A 23,034-nucleotide genomic window follows, 5' to 3' on the forward strand; every position below is an offset into this window, starting at 1 on the left:
AAAGGCTCTGGGTGTGTGGGAGGTGTGATTCCTGTAACTATACATGTCTTTGTATTATTATTTTCCTTTTTAATGAAAAACCTGATTGTATGTACTGAATAGACAGACAAGGAAACTATTGTCACTGTAAATCACTTAATACCAAAGGAAAGATGCTTATATTAATAAGCATCTTTCCTTTGGTATGAAGGAGGAACGGCAGGAACATTATCCATTCAGACTAGGACAGGCTACATCGGTCAGCCAATATTATCAGGTGATATTGGCCTATTGCAAGATGTCCGTGTAAAGTTTATCCAGCGGAATCAACCGTGATTTACAATACAGTGGCAAGCAGCTCTCAGCAATGTCTGAATAAATTGGTTAACAATACATATGTTAAATTATTTAATGTGTTGAACTTAAATATTCTTTAATTGTTATTTCTTTAAGAAAATAGTCTGTACATGTTTGCATATTGGTTCACAACCCACATAGATCACTTCAGCTCAAAAAATCACTATATTGGCTGCTACTGTACAGCAGTAAAATTCATTAAATAGATAACAACAGTAACTGCTGTCGAAATACTGAGTGGTAGGTAAATTACAAACATGTGGTGAAGAAAAATCTAGTCTATCACACAAACAGAAAAACACAAGTATGAATCAATAATTATGAACATGTTCTGTCAGATAGTATTGTAAGTGATGAAAAAAAATATAAATCCACTGTGGGCAATTACACACCATGATTCATAGCTCTGTGCAAAATTCATAGCACTCCATAGCAATGATAAATTGCAAGCTGTGTCCTTTAGGAGTGAATCAATACACCTAGTTCATATGTTGATGTCAGTACAAGTGAATAAGTTGCGCATACCAATTCTTCTCATATACTCCATATCCAATATATTTGTGACTGCTGATTGGTAGAGTGCAGTTCAGCATAGTTTAGCAGCAGCCCGGGGCCCTGTGGTGAGTTTTTCAGCTTAATTTGACCGGCCTCCTCCATCTTTGTCATTGGAGAGCTGTTTTTGGACCTGGCTACCACATTATTAATAACGCTGATACATTCTCATTTGGCCAGTCAGGGGAAATAAATTATTATAATGGGCATAATTCTGCTGTCGGTCCAATTCCCCCTGTTTAGCATGTGGGGCAAGATGGATGAGATGTGTGATTGAGTGGAACAGTGACTTGGATGCAGCGATTAATGTTATAAGCTAAGCTGTGAGCATGACTGGAGGGTCTGTATGTGCTGAGTGAGAAAATACTTCCATCAGGGATTCATTCACGCAAGTGCAATACGAGAGACATTGTGTGTGTGTGTGTGTGTGTGTGTGTTGGGGGTGTTCGATAAGTAACCATGAATATTTACAGTATTTGCTGATAGGGTCCCCTCTGGCCACTCATCTGTGGGAGGTCAGCTAAGCCAGTACTGTCCAAACATGAACAAAACTGTTTGTTCATCGTGATGACTGCTCCATTTCCAGTATCACTTTCCATTTTTTCCATCTCTTGTTCTCTGTGTCTCTGTCTCTCTCTTTCACACTTTCCAGCTAGTGTTTTGGTCAACTAGGATAACTCTGCTCTTCTACGCACAGCTTTGACGCATGTGCTGTCCATGATGTATTAAAACCAGCAACCAGCTGGCATGGCTCGATATGGTACGGAGCTATGCTCTAATTGGAAACCATCACACTGGACTTTAATAGTTATGGTTTCCATAGCAACTGCACAAAAAAGGTGTCTTCTGTAGAGTTGTGATAGATTTTTCTTTTTTTTTAATATCAAGAAGTATGGTATACTTTTATCTGTTTTTGTCCTCCTCATATACCTATAATACCTGGTGAATTGTATTAATGAATAAATGAATCCCGGCTTGGTGCATGAAGAATTACAATCAATATAGGAAGATAAGTTCTTCTGTGTATTTCATATCTCATGCAGCCTAGCTAATATTAGACGTATCTTACCCAGGGTGATAGCACAGGTCCGTGAAGTTATTAAAGTTCAGAGTCGTGGGTTCAGTGATCCTCTAGTTATTGTTCTTGGCTGCCTCCTCTGCTTATCACCCTTTCTAAACTTTAAAATAACACCATGCACACAAAGATGCACTCAAGCACACATGGACATGCACAGATGCACTTGACCTAATCATGGATGTATGCATATTAAAATATATTTTGGCAACAGCAGAAATCTATTATTGCTAGCCAAATTTAAAGCACAGCAGAAGCATCTCTTGGTATATGTGTGGGTGTGCACATGCCTGTGTGTGTGATTTTGACACAAACACACACACACAAAAAAAAAAAACCACGCTTAGTTAAATATAGTTTCAGAACACTTTGAAGGTTTTTATGTTCATGTTCATTGTTGTTAAACCTTAATTAGCTCATGAAATGATCAGACAGAGATGGGCAGAGTTCCAAGTCTGTACTTGGAAACAGCTGACGTCATGGTGCTTTGTTCTGTGTATTCTAGTGGTGAAGATGCTGCCACGTTAAAGGCTAAAAGCCTGCTAAAGCCCAGTCATGACTCCCCATGGAGTAGTCTGGTGTCTATCTGTGTGTAATTTTTTTGTGTGTGCAACATGCGTGGATAGGAAAATGATGACAGGAATGATATGACATGTGTAGGCAAGGGACAGTGCCTGTGTGTTCTTGTTCTTGCATTGCTCCATCTGCTGCTGTTAGGCAACCAGCTGCCTCCTATCGGCCCAGCAACACCAGCCACAACTACTCTGAAACCATGGCAACCGGCTCCCGTCTGTGGGGTGCCCAGAATGACTGAACCCCCCCCCCCCCTTCTTTTTCCCCTTCTTTTCATCTTCTTTTTGTAAATAATGTAAAAGGTCCTTTTTTTTCTGGATGAATCGTAAACTCATTCTTGCTTCTGTTGTTTGAGATCTGCTTTTCAAATAATAATAATAATAAATCCAGTACTGTACTATGTAGTATCTAGTGTACTATACTCACATGAAACGTATGCACCGTGTCAATACAGTGTGGCACTAGGAATGAACATGCGCTAACCAAGCACCCACATTACACACCCACACATCGCAGTGCGCCGCTTGCTCACCGGCTCACTCATTTGCAGACACAAATTCCAGCTCTGCACACAGACACATTAACTTTGACCCAAACTGTCATCCTCTCCCTTCAGCGTGGAAAAAACACAAGCAGAGTGGATCCCTCCCATACAGTGTGGCTGTCTCTCTTTCGCATGTCTCCTGTTGAGAGATTGATTATCAGCACTCAGAGCTCCAGGGAACCCCACCCCCCATGACCACCTTAATCCTTATCACCAACAGAGCCTTTGCTGTCCCTCCTTCAGCCAACAAGCATTCACACTAAACAACCACACTTAAAATGTCAGAAAATACTAAGAGCAGATGCATAAAATGTAATATCTAATCTCAAATCTAAATATTTGTGTCTTTTAGGAGTGTCAAATTATCACGTTAATTGCGATTAATTCATTAGTCATATTTAGCGTGTTATGTTTTTTTAAATTGCGTTAATCTATGTTTTAATCTCTAACTTTACTGTTTCTGTATACATTGTATGTATGTATTTTTTCTATTTAATCTCTTGACAGCACTAATGTCTTTACTGTTATGACCCAGGGTCATAATTTAGTATGTGTTATGTTTGTGCCATTGTTCCTCCCTGCCTAAGGGTGGTGCTACCACCTTTGGGTCTCTCTCTCCAGGTGCTGCCTGCCGATTGGTTAATGGACTGGTGGATCTGCTATAAATGGCCACCGCAGGAGACATTTGTTCTCTTCTCTTAACCTTACTCCCAACTGCACCAGGTTGGGTGTGGGTGTGGGTGTGGGTGTGGGTGTGGGTGTGGGTGTGGGTGTTATACTTGTCTGCTTTAGCAGACTTTAGCTCAGCAGTCAAGGTAGTTGTAGGGGTGAGTAACTTTAGCTCAGCAGTCAAGTTTTTTCTCCTGTTTATTTTATAGGGAGGCAAGTTAGAAACCTGTATTTTGTCTTCCTTGTTTTGGTTAGGTAAGTTAGTTTTTGGTCAGATTGTTTTATTTGTTGTTTTGGGCCATGCTCACCCTGAAGCTTTAATGTTGTTGTTGTTGTTGTTAATTGGTAACAGGTGATAGTTTCATGATTGTGCATTCACTGAACTCTTTGGAAATATATTTAATCCCTTTCTAAAATGAAAGTGAACATGACTGCAGTTCTTGTGACATTTTTGTGGCATCTCTTCGCCCCAAGCTAGCTAAGTAACCGTTAGCTTGTTTTGGGACACCCTGAGTGCTTTGTTTCTGCAATGTGAACAAACCCAATATTTGCCCCTGACATAAAAGGATTAAATGTACTGTAAAACTATTTGTTGTTGTAATTGTACAGCATTGCTTAAAAAGACTTTTTCCTCCAGCTTTGTGCCCTTATGTATTGTAAAACATATAAAACATTTGTCTTAATGTTCATTTTCAGACAAAGTAAACATTTTGTGAAAAAAGCAAGGTAAACTTCCAAGTTGCATTTTAAGTCAGCATTGCTGGCATAAACATGATTAAATTGCATTTAATAAGATGTATTTAGAAACAAGAGCAAAGTGATTCTGGCAAGCTCTTTGACAGGTTAGTTATCATTCATCTTAAGTGACTGCAGAGCCTTCTGGTAATGTTCATTGTATGTAAACCCTCTTAGCATGCTATAATTTATAATGACAAATGACACACACACACACACACACCTCTCTTCCCACCACCCAGCACCACTCAAACCCAACCAGTGCCAAAGACAGAATATGTCAGTAGTGTGCGCACATGCAGATGCAGCCACCAACACCCTATTTCATACTGCTGATCACTGCTATCACCTTTCTCAGCACATTTGTACATGTCGTTGCTTGATGCTGTTGTGAATATTGGTGAGAAAATGATGATTAATGGGAACTGAACCTGCTCCGCATTATTGCAGGAGGCCAACAGGCCTTTTGACAAAGAGACCTACTGAAAGTTACATCACAGAGCACAGCTATAAGCCACAAAATGGTGGCACTAAATGTTGTAATTCTGCCTTATTAAATTTCAACTGTGGAACTGGATGCACACAAGCCTGATTTCCACAATTTTCTATTAGAAATACTCCTAATCCTCAAGGTACAAGATTAAGGTAGAGGACATTTGCTTCACTCACCAGCCAAAAAAGAATAATATTCTGCAACAATAGTATTGAATGGCTGGTAAAATTTGATAATTTACTTTACTAGGTAAACAAAAAAGGTACCTTGACATGAAGCTATCTGCCTGTTCCACTACAAAAGAGAAGTGCAATTTACTGTGTAATTTAGCGCCAGAACAGTTATCATTACGTTAGACCAGTTGTGGCAATTCATAGTGTCCATACCACTCATCCATCACATGTATCTGTAAACCATCACTGATCATCATATTAAACATCATGAAGATGATCAATGATTTATTTATGATGCTTATATTGAAACAGACTTTTTCAAATTTTTACATAAAATGAAAAGATCATTCACACAGTCCTCTCAAATGTAAATAAAAATAACAGATACAAAATGTGTCACTCACAAGTTAATTGGTCGTTTTTGGCTGTGGTCAGCCCTGCTGCGAGGCAGTGATGGGAACACGTGTCATGGCTTAGGATGGCATCGCTTTCACATAACCCATTCACATAGTGCTGAAATATCTGATCACGAAAACTGCCAATGGCAATCACGCTGTTACTTCACTGATTGCAGTGTAGCCAGAATTGCAATATGCTTGAAATTTGAATCCCACAGAAAGCACTGCAGCAGAATTTTATGTGATTCAATGTTGAATTGCTTACTTTAACACATTATGAGGAAAAAAAAGGAACCTTGTCAACTCTGCAAAGCAGAATAATAAATAAATCAGATCTATCCAGGGGGACAAATGTTATGTCATCACACAAAAATAAGTAGGATACTACTGTGCAAAAACATGTCTTGGGTTATAGCTTCAAACATAATATGTACTTACAAGTATGTATCTACTATATGTTTTTACCAGTATTAAATGCTTAGGTTTTTATACGTGTCTTTCTGTATTGGTCCTGTAGACTCATGTCTTGAAGGGTTTTGCTAAATGTCATCACTGGAGATGCTGGGCTGTCTTGTATTTCTGTGTGGGCCTGTATTTGCAGATCTTTGTGCACAAACATACATATGTGTTGCCGATTAACAGTGGGCGGCGGAGATGCCTCCTTCTTGCCAGCTCACCCAGTGAGGCTGGCAGACAGCACTGCCTCTTGGTGAAACGAGCTAAATTCTCTGCTTCCCAATGTAAACACTCAATGGCATTATGCTAACACCAGATCAAAGAATCTTCTCTGTTCATATTTTGCATAAAAACCGTGACTGAAATGACTTGGTGTATCTCTTTTTACACCAAGATGAAGATGAAGCCATTTAAGGTGAAATCATGACCTCTAGAAACCCATGAGGCGCACAGGTGACACAGTGACTAGGTTCTCATCCACCTCTTATTGAATACAGATACCGTATGCAGAGCAACTTTATAGGTCCCCTTAGGCTGCTGGCTCCAGCTCCACTTAGAAAGCTGATAGACAGTTAGCCAAGATATTGACATACTGGTTCATTTGAGCTCAGAGGCTGAGCTGTTAATGGGGATTTAAGCCACAGATCTCCAAGCATGTGCGTTATTTGTCCTAACCACAAGTCCCACTATTGACAAGTGGAATCAACACCAAATTATCAAAAGGAGGAAGGGAAAACTCTACTGGATGAAAGCCAATTTCACAACATTACACTGACTCTCTGTGAAGTACAGAGAGTCAACAATCACTCTGCGATAGAGACTAAAGATGTGACACACAAGCATGAAGCACAAGAGAGCTTCAGCCAGAGGGAGAGAGAAAGTGATTGCACACAAGAGATAAGACTAAGAGATAGCAGAACAGAGAGGCAACTGAGAAAGGGAGTTGTAATGGTGTGGAAGAGGAAGGGAGTTGTGTGGTAGAAGGGGAGAGGAAGAGATGAGAGAGAGCGAGAGATCTGAAACTAAGCTTGCAGCATCGTGTGTAAAGACGGGCGCGTATTCTAATAGTCTGACTGATGATACTGATAATCCAGGCATCACGAATGATGGGATCGAGTGGGACTGTCTGTTCTAGCCTGGGTAGAAAAATAACTCGACAATACTTGATAATACTCGTCTTTGCATCCTGATCCATTTTTATGATTAGTGTAATCAGGACAAACCAAATTTTCTGAAAATGGTGAACTTATTTCCAGCAGTTTAAATGAAAAAAGACCATGGTGCGTAGACAGCAGACAGCTGTTTTGTTCATATCCTATCTCCTCCCTTCACCTTGTGTTTCCTCTGGCCCACACATCTTCAATCTTTGTATTTATCTTCCTTTCACTCACTCCATACTTCTGTGACATGTTTAATGTCAAGGCCATTCATTTGTGTGGGAGTGTTACTTGTATGTATGTATATGTGGAAGAGGAAATAAACCTTCACAAACTGTCATGTTTTCTCAGCAGAGCAAATTTTCTTTCCCTTATTATCAGATCAGTAAATCATGCCATCTCACCAATATGATAAGGGCGGGAATATTGATTCATTCCCGGACCTCGTCTAGGGGCAGTCAATCTAGCAGGATATTAAAGCTGCTCTTGTTATGACAGGAACAGACATCATAGACTCCATCTTTTACACATTTGGTTTTCATCTTGTTGTTTACTAGTGATACATATTCAATGTAATATCAAAATAGTATGATACATATTTCATAATGTGGTCTGGTTTTAATACTCTTTAAATATCTATTCCCACATCTGTTATTACACATCTACACATATTTTCTGGTTAGACAGGCAGTGATCTCAGCTCTCATTAATGTTCCCACAGGCTTCTTGTATACTGTACTGTATGCTCCAACTCCTTATTTGGGGCTGATGTGGTGCAGGAGTGAATGATGCAGGTTCCGAGGACTAGAAGCAAAATGTTTTCCAAACAGCCATTTACCAAGTGCTGTCTACTAGTGTAGCAGAGCAAGAATTTATGCTGCAGAGGCTTCATAAATATTGGATTTGTCCTGCCTGTCTGCCTCTCTCTCTCTCTCTCTCTGCCTGTCTTATTGCTTGACTGCATGCTAACAGAGGTGAGTGCTAGTTCTGTGGCTCATTCGCTCCCTGTTGCGTAATGCCTGACCTCATCCACTGCAGTGAGGCAAGAGTTGGGATTCCCTCCTGCACATAGAAATGAGCAGTGGGGAGAAGGGAGGAGTGAGCCAGAGAGGACGGAGGGTGGGAGAACACCATGCAGCACAAAGAGAAACATGGTTGGCTATTAACAATAAGAGTGAGGACAGGCACAATCCTAACTGAAATGCATTTGGACTTCATGTTATACGGATACAATGCAAACAGAAACAGGAATGACAAGAAATGAGTAAGATCAGATTCTTCACTTTGTGGTGGAAATGTGATATCTGTTGTTCACTATTTGAGTGGCTGATTATGATAAATCGGAACAGGTGATTTACTGTGCTGGAGATGAGGGAAATGTACACACAGTGTTTCCTGTAATCCAGAGGGAGATGGCTTGGCTTTGCAGGACTGAGACTTGAATAAATTGAGGGTACAGGTACAGGTATGAAAAAAAAAATGGAAGCAGTATTATAATGTACTGTAGTTACATAACACACCATGCTGGTTGTTTGGACATAATTAGATTAATCTAATTATAAATAGTTGTTCAGGTGGCAAAATTAATTAGTTATATGCTTGTCTGTATGAAATGATGACATTTATTTATATAGTAATGTGTTTAAAAGGTGTTGACACAAGATCTGTTAAGAGTATATTGCAAATGAAATAATTACTTAACATTGGACACACTATGCTCTCGAAACATGACTCACAATATGTCATGATAAATTAAATGGTCTCACATTTTGAAAAAGAAACAAACAAACAAACAAAAAAAATCTTTCTGGTTTGGTGTGGAGAAGCGTGAGCTGGTATGACCTCAGACAGTGGTAGCTATTTAAACGCACAATATCAAAGTAGAAGAAATGTTTGTGATCCTATTCTTTTATAAGGCTCACAGCCATACAGTCCCAAACTCAGTGTGCCAGTCAATGTTTGTTTTTTATGGCATTTAATACTGAGTTTGCAACACAAAATCTCTCAGGAAAAAGCAAAAATGAAAAGTTAAACTCTAAGATGATAACAAAATGTCCCAACAGTGCTAAATAAAAGCACCACACCCTTACATTTCTGGGACTGTTTTGTTTTTTAGGGATATCTACACCATATTTCTCATTCCTATGAAAAAAAATCTATATAACACACTCTCTTATATCACACCAAGACATTTCCCGTAGAGCTACAGTGTTAACTGGCTGCTTTAAAAAGGTAATCTAACATCTCTGACAGTAAACATCAGGCTTTGGTGTCAGTCCCTCAGATGCAAAGAGCTTCCTCTTTGAATCAGTAGAAGCTTCTTGCCAAATAACATTTTCCACTGACATTTAATAATCCTTCCGGGAGAAATGCATCATTAATGAACCAGAGATACAAACTCTCTCCAGACTTTAAACTCTGTAGACAAAAATACAATACAGCCATAAGTAAACTTTGTAATTTGTTCTAATTTTGTTTGTTTTTTGCAAAATAACTTCTGGAATTTACAGATCACATATTGATCATGTGTAATAGTGGGAAGTTCAGCTGCAAAGCCATGCTTATCTGTGGTACAACACATCTTGCATGTGAGTCTTTTTTGTTAGCTGATATTAAGTCTGTGGTCCACTGAAATTAGTATAAAGCACTGAAGCTCCAGAAAAAGCAATATTAAATGTTATATATTATTGGCATCTAACCTTCTACTCTTGTTATTAAGTAGTACATACTGTGGCGTAACTGGAGTGAAGTCAGTACTGGAGGATGTCAGCAGGGGGCCTGAGGAAGCCAGACAGAGACAGCAACAGGGTTAGCAAAGGTTAGTTTAAAATAAAGCCACGTTAAAACTTACAGTCGACTCACGCAGCTATTTAACAACACGACATGGTGTCAGAAGTGCTGTAGTAAGCGTGGAGAGAAGGGCGCCTTCGGACGGATCGTTATACTCCTGGACAGAAAGCGTGGGACAGGATAGTGGATTTGTTGGTTACTGCATTATATGTGTTAGTCGAACATTGCAACTGTGGGGTGCTACACGACAAGCTAATCAGAGACAGTCTCGTTGTTGGGCTGTCGGTTAAGGGACTGTCTGAACGCATGCAGCTGGATGCAGATCTTAACTTTGGTAAAGGTGTCAGGATTGCACGTCAAAGCGAGGAGATGAAAAAGCAGCAGGCTTCTTTGCGAGGAGACACCAGAGCACAGGCAAGTGATGTTGAGTCTGTGGATAGAGTCAGAGTGTTCAAGAACAGCAAACCTCCTAAAAACAAACCTCAACATGCTAATAAGCCACAAAACGCCCAGAACAGAAATCCAAAATCTTCACAGTCGCAGTGTCATAAATGTGGCAGTTCTCCATCACATCCTAAACGTGACTGTCCAGCAAATGAAAGTAAATGTCACACATGCGGCAGAAAAAGACATTTTAGTCGTGTGTGCAGGTCGCCAAACACTGTGCATGAAGTCAAAAAGGAGGAGGAGGACGCTATCTTCTTCGGCAGCATCGTGACAGATGGCGATCCCTGGATGGTTAATTTCGACATACATGACAGCAGTGTGACGTTTAACATCGACACAGGTGCCGACGTCACAGTCCTGCCACACGCTGTGTTCCAGGAGATATAAGGGAAACCCGTACTCCGCAAAGCGACAAAACTGCTTCTGGGACCACGAAGGAGTCCACTTGATGTTGTGGGCATCGCCAGGCTGCAGCTGAGGAAAGGCGAGACAGCTGAGATGGAGGATTTGTACGTAATTCGTTGCTTGCAGACTGCTTTGCTGGGAAAACCTGTGAGCTGTAGGCTGGGGCTTGTTGCACGCCTAGACAGTGTCACTGTAGAGACATTAAAGCAAACTTACCCAAAGCTATTCAGCGGACTCGGAGAAATGCGCCAGCCATATACCATAAAGCTGAAACCAGGGGCTCAACTGTTCTCACTCAAAACACCAAGGAGGATCCCATTCCCGCTGATGGACAAAGTCAAGCAAGAACTGTCCACATGGAGGACCTCGGAGTGACCTCGGTGTGCTGGCATGGTGGTGGTGCCCAAAAAGACAGGAGCCGTGCGCGTATGTGTTGATCTCACCGAACTGAACGAGTCAGTGTGTTGGGAAAAGTTCATCCTGCCATCAGTGGAGGAGACACTGGGGATGCTGGATGGAGGTAAAGTTTTCAGTAAGCTGGATGCAAATATGGGGTTTTGACAGATTCCCCTGACAGAAGATTCAGCAAAACTAACTACCTTCATCACACCCTTCCGTCACTTTTACTTCAAGCGTCTGCCCTTCAGCATATGGTCAGCGCCCGAGCACTTTCAGAACAGAATGGTGACAGAGGTCACAGAGGGGCTCGAGGGCGTGGTGTGCCATATCGATGATGTGCTGGTGTGGGGTTGTACGTAAGAGGAGGATGACGCTCGCCTGCATGTTGCACTAGAAAAGATCCAAAATCACACTAAACATGGGGAAGTGTGACCTGTCAAAGTCGGAAGTGAGCTCCCTAGGTCATGTGGTCTCTGCCTGGGGTATCAGCCCAGACCCCGGAAAGACAGAGGCTGTGAAGAGGATGCAGGAGCCGACGACAGTGAGCGAACTAAGATCCTTCCTCGGGATGGTAAACCAGCTGGGCAAGTTTATTCCTTCTGCTGGCCGAGAGAGACAAACCCCTGCGTGATCTCCTGTAGAAAAAAGAACTGTAGGATGTGGGGATGTGGAGCAGGCATGAACCTTTCAGGATCTGAAGGATGCACTGACGTCACCACCTGTGCTTGCACTGTATGATCCCAACAGAGAGTGCAAAGTCTCAGCAGATGCGTCATCATGTGGGCTGGGAGGTGTACTGCTCCAGAAATGGGACGAAGAGTGGAGGCCAATAGCCTACATGTCGTGGTCTTTCCTACCGACCGAGCAGAGATATGCGCAAGTGGAAAAGGAGGCATTGGGACTTACCTGGGCCTGTGAGAGGTTCCGCAACTTCCTGATTGGGAGACACTTCCAGCTGGAGACGGATCACAAGCCACTTGTAAGTCTCCTGGGGTCTCAAGCATTGGATGCTCTACCTCCTCGGATTCAACGCTTCAGAATGCGTCTGATGCGTTATTCCTACTCCATATCACACGTGCCAGGGAAGTGTCTGTGGACAGCAGATACGCTGTCATGGGCGCCAGTCAAGAGAGAAGAAACGCCAGCAGACAAAGAGCTGTTCGAAGACTGAACATTTACATAGACGCGGTGATGGGTAACCTACCACTGCCTATCTGGAGGAACAGAGGGAGCAGCTGCAGAGGCACAGTGTGTGTGCTGGCCCCGGTTCGAATCCCACATCGGACAGCCATTTACTGCGTCTGATTCCCCCCTCTCTCTGCCCCCTGCTTCCTGTCTATCTGTTCTATCATTAAAGGCCAAAAAAATTATCGCAGGGGGCCGCTGATGCCAACACCATATCCAGGCCGACCGTTGCAGAAGTGTGGAGCAGATTTATTCATGCTAGGAAGTAAGACCTACCTGCTGGTGGTGGACTACGCGTCAAGGTATGTGGAGATCACTCTGCTGACCCCCACAAGGTCTGATGATGTGATCCAGCACCTGAAGTCAATTTTTGCACGTCACAGGATCTGTGAGACCCTAGTTACTGATAACGGGCCACAGTTCTCAGGAGCGGCCTTTGCTGAGTTTGCAGGGTCCTATGGGTTCCAGCATGTGACCAGCAGCCCAAAATACCCGCAGGGAAATGCTGAAGCTGATCGTGCAGTGCAGACAGTGAAGGGGTTTTTAAAGAAATCAAAAGATCCATACCTTGCTCTGCTTGTATACAGGGCCACCCCACTCCAAAATGGGTACAGCCCAGCTCAACTGCTCATGGGGTTACCACTGTGCCCATTCTTCCTGCACTGCTATATTCTGCTTTTCCCAACGGAGACATTGCACTGCTGGAGGAAAGGGAGAAGAGGATGAAATATGCACAACACTACAATCTGCGACACCGTACGAAGAACCTCAACAGTTTAACTCCTATAATTTTGCTCATCACAGACTTAAGACTTAAGACTGAGAGACAATATTTGATTTGATACTGTGATTGAGTAATTTTGTGTTTCTGCATCTATCTGGATGTAAATGTTCAAGTTATAAGAGTATTAAGTAACAGACAGCTCAGGGTTTTGTATTGCATTTGAAATACCATGTTACAAAGTAATGTTAAACTGCTGCGTGTCTGTTGTGAGTGTGAATGGCTCGTGATCCAGATAGGAGCAGACCTTCCAGCCTCAGGGTCAGAATAAAACCCTAAGGTCCTGCTGAATCAATGGCAGTCTACCAATTGATTCTAGAAAGGGGAGACGTGGTGTAACTGGAGTTGAAACCAGTACTGGAGGATGTCAACAGGGGGCGTGAGGAAGCTAGACAGAGACAGCAACAGGGTTAGCAAAGGTTAGTTTGAAATAAAGCCACGTTAAAACTTACAGTCGACTCACGCAGTTATTTAACAACACGACACATACTACGCACAACATGCTAAAGCCAAGGTCTACTGTCTCTACTGTTTCCTCAGGCTGGGGGGAGATGTAGTGACTTAAGCTGGCTCTTTGATGTTAATGAGTTTGATGTTGAGTAAATGTTCATTAAATTAAGCCCAGCAGTCTACATGAGGTTCAAAGTTCAAAGTTGTGTTAACGGGTGTTTTCACTTCCTGATTTATAGGTGTTAGTTTTTTAAACCGTATAATTATTAAATCACATTTGTTGATTAAAATATATTTCAATAACATTTTTATTTGAATTTAATGTTATTTCTAACAATATAACTTATCTAAAAATCTGCACATTATGTTTGCCCTTAAATAATGGATTAAGAATATTATGTGTTTGGGTATAAACACAACATAAAAATATTGTAATGATGCAGCTGCCATGCACACAACAAATAAAACATTACCTCCTTACATTATCCATAATTCATATCCACATCCTTCTTTCCCATGTTACCGTATTAACTGGGGATTATTCATTAAAGTAATGGGTTGTTTTATTTGTCTGGATTATAATAATGTTAATCTGTCTTTCCTGACTGAGACTGGAATATACATATGATCACTCACTGGCTGGTCAAAACCCTTTCAGGCTTTCATGGTGCTGCATCAAACATCATGCATCAAATCATTCAGTCTAATTACTCCCTGTGTATTTATGTAATCTTTGACACAATGGCCCTCATGTTAAACTGTCCCTACATGTATGATCCAAGAAAACATCCAACAGGTCCAGAAGTTAAGCTGATAAGTCAGCTGTAGGTCAGACAGGTGTGCAAATGAATATTTCATTACTGGATTCTGCAGAAGTTGCTCAAACAAATCGCTGGGATTATTAAAGTATTTCTGATTCTGATTCTAATTAATAATGGATTTTATGTAAGCTTTTGTGTGATTTGTTATATGGTGTAGTTTAAATTTGGTATCTAAAACACAGAAAATGCTGTAACTAAAGACGTCCATGATGATTCAATTCCCCTATATAGCCAGCGGTCCTTTGATGTCCAAATGGTGTCAAGCAAAAAACCAGCAACTTGATTTTCTCCCTTGAGAAGTGATACCTTACTGAAATAGGAGAGCAACTGTAAGTCTTTGAGTAGAGTCAACCCGCCCACAGCATTGTACTCTGAATACAAGCATTCATTTGCATTATATCTGAACTATTCCCACTCTACACTGATTTCGTCTACTACTATGCCATCAGTGGCAGATGAGATGGATAAATGGACACCTATACAGTGTAGTCGGAAAGCATTAGGACAGTGATGTGTTTTTCATTATATTCACTCTGCAGTTCATTTAAACGAAGTGCTGCCTGTTTTTTTTTTAGCCACGCTAGCAACATGGCTCTAGAAGTGGCAATGCTGGTCTGTCAGATGTTTGATTCGCCACTTTATCTATCTGTACAGCCCTTGAAATATTTTATAATATCTCAGTAGGTTTTGAATTGGTTATCATAACATTTGTTCAATTGAAATTCACTGACTTTGGTGATTTCCTTTAGCATTATCAGCTGGTCAGAGTTTGAATGCTTTACTTGCTTCACTTCAAAGTGACTGACTTTTCACTTTCATTATCAAATGTCTGCAAATTTACTGACATACCCATTAGTTTCAGCTGTGCTGCTGTCCTTTTATATATCTTGAGTAATAGACATGATAATTGTTGTCCTATTTTAAAATGATGTGCTTTTATCAGGAGTGCCATAATGTATTGTCTGGACAAATGAAAACAGCTACTATTTTAGGCCTGACAGAACATCCCCAATGGATTTTCAAATGCATTCTCTTTAAAATTGGGAAAAAAGGCTACAGTTTTTATGCAGTTTATCTGATATGAATACAAATACCATACAATTAAGGTTTAAAGTCAGCCCTTTAACCTTACAGTCAAATTGAATGTGGCGTGCTAGAGCACAGAGCCAACTTAACAAAAAACTGTTTCACGAAATCTGTGTTCCAATGTATTTTCTGTTCACAGTCAATCATCACAAGTGTGCTGAGGTCCCATCTCTGACAAACAATCCACATGAAATCCAACTATAGCCTGAAGAACGAGCTGGAGACGACACCCCAGCTGTACTGCACCTCTAATGGGGGAAGCAGCGATGTCCTGTGCTATTTGTGGTGGATTTTATCAGTGTGCATTCTCTGGGCAGTGTGTCTTACCCATCTTTTCTGCCTGTCCCTGGTGCTCTGATGTGCTGGTAGTGCTGATAAGCAGAGGTGTGAGACACTCTGCTCAGACTAATCTGTTGAGAATGAAGCTACTGCCTTTCTTGTGCCAACCAGGGGCATATGGGGAGGATGATGGAGGAGAGGTTGTTAGGGGGACAAAGAGATGGTGACTCTATTTGGATTCTCAGGTCTCAGAGGGCACAGGGGTGTTGAGGGAGTGAGAGGCCAGGCACCTTCAAGGTTACAGTGGTGCATTTCATTCAATTTCATCAGTTTCTCAACCTGACAATTTGTCCTGCATAAGCTGAAGGCCTTCAAAATGTTAGTCGGCTTGTGTTTTTGACCGCTGTCACCTGATTTTTTATTTTTTTTTGGCTTGTTTTGTTTTTCATGTGAGGCAGTCATACATGCCAGCTATGTGCTCTAGATTTACACAATAACTAAACTAAATGTCACTCATTTCTGCTACTTTTTTCCCGGGAGGGATATGCACAACTTTGTTTTTCTAATACTGGTTGGCTGGGTGGATTTATTTATCTCAAGGTTAAGCCTTTCTATCATATTTTTTTACTCCTCCTTTACTACTGGGATATCTCAAGAGTTTAGAGCCATCTAGATTGACATGATATAGTTTTGTTTGTTTTGCTTAGTCCACTGTTTTGGGATTGGGACCTGTGAAATATTGTAATAAAGCTTCATGTTCAAATAGTAAAATTCATCACAACACATTGTTTTTATTTACCAAATAACAAAACATATCAATGCATGGAGTAAACTATCTCTGAATTGTCTACAATAACGAATAAAGAAGGAACGACGAATAAGAAGTAAATGAGACCTGCAGCTGCTCCTCGTGGGAGGTTTCTGCGTCAGACAGTCAATTAAATTCAGTTGTCTTTGTCTTCTTCCGAAGGTTGTAAAAGCATCAGTATTTCTGGGAAGCTGTACTTAACTCAGTTTGCCGTATATTCAATTGTGAGCAAAATGTAAGAAGCAAATCATTCCAGCTTGTTTCATAATTAGAGTAATTTCATGCATTGACTTCTTGACTGGCAGGTGGAAAATTGTTTTTTGTATAAACACATCTCTTGTGAGGACATTGTAAGAAAGGGATAATAAAAGGCAACAAGACATATCTCTAACATCAGCACTGTAAGTGAGGAAGAATGACTAATCCAAATTGAATATTAAAGAGTATAAAAATATATGAATTTTAAAATGATTTACAGCTTTGACTTTAAGACCAGTGAATCTGATTATTGATACATACCCTCAACAAACTGCATTCACAATAATAAATAATGCAGTGCTTTACTTACTGTAACTTAATGTTTTATTGTTGCTTTATAAAGCATTAATGAATAATTTAGTAACCATTAATGCAGCCAATAGCAAAAATTGAAAAGTGGCACCAAAAGATCACGCTGTGAGCATTCCCGTTTAATTTTCTATAAAAGCAATTTATAGAAACATTCATGACATTTTCCCCACAATGTTCCTTGCAACAAAGAATGTTGCACTGCACGTCATAAAAAGGCAACAGGGCAATTGTGAAGAGGATGACAGAGACGGAGAGACAGAAAGGGAGACTTGGTGAGAGAGAGAAATGAAGCCACTCAGCCTGTGCTGGCAGTGATAAAGGGTAATGAGTTATAACATTCACAGGTACACAGTGCTCACATATATCACAGCTCCATCAGCTCTGTCGGAGTCGTGACGGAATACCGCAGACTGCTCTCACTCAAGATCTAAAATCCTTGCACAGTGTGGAGTGGCAATAGGTTTGTTTGATGTGTGTTTTGGGTGGCTTCATGAGGACTCATTAGTTCAGCCAAGTGAAGGGCAGACGGCCAGTGAGAGAGTAAAAGAGAGGGAAAGAGAAAAAGAGATATCATGAGTGAAAGTGGCTGCTCCTCACATCACCATCTCTGAACAAGGCAGGCAGCCTCCGTTAATGAATTGAACTGCCCCATGCTAATGAATGGAGTCTAGAGATAGGCAAAAGGAAATGAAGGGAGTAGGGGGATGTCAAACTACATGAACGATGAAGTCCCTCATATCAGGGCTTATATTACAGAGGCCTATTAGTTCTCCTGTCTCTGCTGGCAATGGGCGTAATGAGCCAGTCTCCAAAGACCAAATTGATGCCTACTCTATCTCACACTCCAAGGATGGAGAGCGAGCTTATTGTAGAGTTGTACAATAGGCTGTAGTAACCACCAAAAGTCTCTTTTGCTCTTATACTAGTGAACAATGACATGACTTAGACTCGAATATTTAGACCAGTGCCACAATCATCCTACTAGGATCTGAGTTTGTTTGCCATTTGTCACATTCAGATTCTGAAAAACTCTCCAAATTTATCTCTGATGTGTCTCTTTAGTTTTCTTTTTTGTAGTCCTTATTGGTGTCTGAAGTATTTTGCCCTTTTGATGACATTAGATTAATATAAGCCTGCATGGTGCTTTCAGATTATTAAATCCATAAAGCTGGTAGCATAATTTCATTACTTTAGTTAATTGTAAACAGTTGCTTAATGTACAACAGTATGATTTTGAGTTTTTACACCACTGATACAGAAAATACTTTTTTGAAAGGTCCTCAGAGAAACTAAATTCCATTTTAGACATTTTAATCATTCATCAGGTTTATCTGCTGTGTCCTTCTCTCCCTCTCATAAATATACTGTATTTGCCCCAACCATTGTTACGTGTACTTTTAACGCAATATACGTCTCCACAATATGCATGGATAAGAATGCACATGAGAAGATCAAATATTCTGATGCTTATTGTATGGAGGTGACGAAGGTGCTCACTGCAATTGTTCTTTCAGTCTCTGGGCTTTACAATTTAAAAACAGAAGAAACGAAAAGTTGGTAAATTGCTCATTGATTTTGAAACAGCATGATTGAAATTGAAGGTAAAGTGTTCTTGACTGACATGCATTCTATTAAATATCTTTTTTTCATATGATGATTCCAGAAAACCTTCAATATAGCAATAGTATTAGCGAACAGTTTCACTTTTTTCTTACATGGCTTTTTCATTGCATTTGAATTTGACACTCTTTACTCTCATCGTTCTGGACATGCACCGTGGGCGGCACTCAGAAGAGAGTGATCATGGACAAAACCCCTCATTATAGAAAGTGTTTCTTCCTGAGATGACAGAGACAGTAAAGGGAGAGGGCTGGCCTTATTAACAAAGCCTGGTAGGTTAACACAGTCACACTGTCATTCAGATCATTCTTTCTCAGCTTGCCTGAGTAACATCTGACTTGCCAGGTAATTACTACCTCTTATTAAGTCCTCTCTGCACATGTAGACTATAGCACTGCGGTGTTCTGTTTTTAACCATCAAATGGCTTTGTTTTTTGTTGTTGTTTTTTTGCACTAACCTAATTATGTAAAGACTTGTTTGATCATGCACAGCCTTCACTGAGAAGGAACCTGGTGGTAGACAGGTCTGGTTGTGTGATCTTGCACAGTGTCACAAGCATGATTTATCTTTGGGGAAGAGAAGATGTTTGATCACTTTTACATAAATTAATCTAAGGGGAAAAACTAAAAATGATCTTGCTTACTTAGCCATGGCAGCACACCAGTGGAGCATTTTCTAGGTATCGTGTGTTCAGTGTTTCAAATCTAAAAGAGGTATCAATTTATCTGATAGAATGATCTCTATGAGCCTCTCCACCTCATCACTGACGCAACTGCATATGCCACATCTATGATACGATGTTATCCACAGAAAGATGCAAGGCATGAGTGTGTGTTCAGTTCCTCAAGTGTTTTTCAAACTAGAATGCCACGTCCCAGTTCTGCACCACCAATCATAACAGATTGTGTCATCTAAAATCTGATTTCTGCAACCTGATCTTCTGTATAATTGCAATACCTGGAGGGTAGAATACATAGATCATGTTTGCATCTACGTAAATAAAGTAATTCATAGGACAAAGAAGAAACTCTCACACATTTTAAAAGTAAATCTTAATATAAACATTTTATTCAGTGCATTTTTGTGTATACAACAAATAATAAACAACTGGAAGTTATCAGGCAGCCACAATGCCTGCCTGTAAATGTTGTTTTTTATCAGATTTAGCCTGGTAGTTTGGAACACATGATCCAACATGGGTTAATACACATAGCCTACATCATGCAGCTCTAGACCAGAATTTCCCTGCTTTCTCCCATGCAACAGATAGATTCACCCAATACAACCTCCGGAGGAAACCACGAAAAGAAAGCCTCCCAAAAGTATGTACCAGAAAGAAGTTATGTAGCTGAAGGGAAGAGTACCTAGCCCACAAAAAGGGTCCTTTTTGTACATAATTTGTGTTTGTACATGCCCTGTGCAAGAAAGGGAAGATGTTCATTTTTGTATTTTTTGTATTTTTTTTTTCTCCACTTTTACAAATATGACATGTCCTATAAAATGTTAAGCCACCTAAAAGTCCACAGTATTCTTTTTTTGAATATAGAAAATATTGTCACCACAATAAGTTACTCAAACACATAACAAGCATCCTGGGAAGGGACTTGCACCATATTCCTATGGTGAACTGTATCAGTCGATATAAGTCGACAAAAATGGATGGTGAGAGAGGAAGGTTGAAGTATGACACAAGCACAGAGAGAGGAAACATATCACGAGGACAAGAGACGAAGACATTATGACACAGTGGTAACAGAAGGGAATGGGAACACAGACTAGTCGTTTCACACCTCGGCCATCGAGCATATCAGCAAAAAGCACAACATCAAGCACGCTGCCAACTTCAAAGTGTTTAAAATCACTTCCTTTGTCCATTGTCCCTTTTTCCCCCCCCCCACAAAATCTTTGCCTTCTTTCATCAAAAATGTACAATGAAAAAAACAAATTCCAGCTTTGCCTTTTATACTGGCTTGGTTTTCAGCGGCTTAAAGGGACACTCTTTCGTTCGGTCTTTGGTTTGCTGGAACCCCTTTCAATGTTGAGACAGCAACAAAAATACAAATACTAAACAATGGTGGGGGAAGAGAACAAGAGGGGACAAAAACGAAAACCAGTTATCAAATGAACAGCTCAGAGCTAATTCAGAAAATTAGCAAAAAACCAAGGTGCAGCTGTGGCATTTCTGAAAGGAAACAAAAACTGCAAGAAAGCCACGCTGTCCCTTATATTTCAGGTCAGCTGAACATAGGCTTCATTTTCCCATGCTAGAGAGCTCAGTCTCTGAGCGTGTGCACTAGGACGCAGGAGAGCTACCATCTGGCTGGCCACAGTCCCAGCAGCACTAGGCTGTGCCACACCAGGGAGTTTATAGGCTTTGTATTCACAGAAGCATGGATGAGACAGAGATCAGGGCTTGTACTGTACCACTGCAGCCTTGTAGACCAGCACCATTACTGGCTGCCCTGAATGCCTACACATCTAACTTCCTGTCCCTGTCTGACAGATGCACGAGTGCTTGGTGTCTATATGACCTAAGAAAAGTTATTGTCCACAGGAAATAAAGAAAAATAAAATAAGATAAAGATGAGCTAACTGGTATATGATCATTGCCAAAACAGAGTGATCAAGGTAATAGATAAATCTCAAGACCAAAAAAAAAATGTTTTATTTGTTTTTTTTTTAAAGTCCAAAATGGTTTATGTGCTGTTAAGTGTCTTACTATTAATGCTGTTTTCAAGATGATTTGACCAGGATGGTACCTAACAGTTTTTCATTGATGGTGTCAGAGTGTTTGTGTGTGGTTTGTTGTTGTAGCTAGTCCTGAACCGCTGATCAGTGAGAGAAGTCTGCTTGAATTCACGCTCTGCTGGAGGTAAGGTTTCATGGTTCTGCCCCAGGCCTGGGTTCGGCTACCGGGCTACGTCGACTCATTCTGGCTCACGGCTTTGCCTCCATTGAGCACAGCTGAGGCACTCCGACTCTTGGTGGGTGTGCCGCTGCCGGACCGGGAGAACTCTGTCAAGTCATGGAGGGATGGCTCTCTGTACATTGCCACTATTGAAACAGAAAATATGTGAGAATTAGACAACTTGACAACAGAAAACAAGTGTGTGTTTTAAAGGATTTAGATAGGAATAAAAAACTGTTGCACTCTTGGATATTAGAATAGGCAAACTGCTGAATCAAGAGATCACAGCAAACCAGGCTGCAAAGAAAATCCTATAGCACAGCATGGCATTATATATTCAGGAGTTGCTCGTGCTTTAGCTTTGCTGTGTATGCAGCATTGGCCCAATCTGCATCTCAGCAGCCACTTTTTAGAAGAAATATCAGTAATCTGAGGTTCACAGTCTTTGGTTTCAGGATGTTGTCAACATCCTTCTGCCTAGAATGCTGTTTGATGTTCATTCCTTAGGGAGTCTGTGGCTGAAACAGCAAACCCAGTCCTTCAGACACTTCACTTAGCCCAGCATTTTTTGTTACAGCAGCAATCCAGAGACCACATCAGTCAATGGCAAGGTTTCACAGGGAAAATGCTGATGATTGGTTCCAGTGTTGTTAGTGACAGTATTCTATGGTTATAATTGTGGCCAACTGATCTTGGGATTATCAACTCACACCACAGCTGCTACTGATTTTTAAATATGAATCCCCAATAACAGTCCCCCTTGTTGTTCTTTACAGTCCTCCACACAAATCTGTGCGTTTCTGTAGCATATGCCACTTGACAGACCACACTTTCCAGACAAAGGAAGCTCTTTGTGTCTCGCATCAAGACTTTCAGGAGGAATTGTAAGAGGATTTTCCTGTTTAGGTTTGAATGACATGAGCTGAACGTGCTTCATCCAGGGAAAGACAGAATGAGAGGCTGTGGGCTGAGAATCACAGACTGGAACCAGAAGAGTAGTGAGTAATGGCTGGAAGAGATGCCATCGCCAATGCAGAGACAGCTTCTTAATTGGTGCCCTGTAACACCACTGCCTCTGAATCTTTATGAGCTGCTGGAACAAATTCTCATTCTTATTTCTCTCTCTTTCTTTTTCCTTTCCGAACCACTCGATACATCAGGAATTTAAATTATGTAAAAGATTTAGTAAATATTGTGCATTGCTGGATAATTTGAAGTTTGTGCAAAAGAAGGACAATGTCTCACATCTCTGGGTATTACCAAATATGTATTTATTTTTCTCATTTTGGATTTGTTGTTGGACTTAAAAAAATATTATATCTC

At 40.7% G+C, this 23,034-nt stretch overlaps 1 protein-coding gene and 1 long non-coding RNA gene across 6 annotated transcripts in view; one reads left to right on the plus strand and one right to left on the minus strand.

The window, feature by feature from the left end:
• Positions 1-23,034, plus strand: part of LOC109142945 (uncharacterized) — a 126,599-nt gene that overhangs the window by 37,256 nt on the left and 66,309 nt on the right. The window lies entirely within an intron of this gene.
• fgf13a (fibroblast growth factor 13a) overlaps positions 20,693-23,034 on the minus strand; it is an 85,165-nt gene continuing 82,823 nt past the window's right edge. For all 5 annotated transcript variants that reach the window (XM_010736597.3, XM_019278403.2, XM_010736596.3 and 2 more), the window contains one exon: positions 20,693-21,857. In XM_010736597.3, coding sequence (XP_010734899.1) covers positions 21,721-21,857 — 137 coding nt within the window. In that variant the 3' untranslated portion in view covers positions 20,693-21,720. The remainder of the gene's footprint in view (positions 21,858-23,034) is intronic.

This window comes from Larimichthys crocea, chromosome I, assembly GCF_000972845.2.
Source record: "Larimichthys crocea isolate SSNF chromosome I, L_crocea_2.0, whole genome shotgun sequence".
NCBI lineage: Eukaryota > Metazoa > Chordata > Actinopteri > Sciaenidae > Larimichthys > Larimichthys crocea.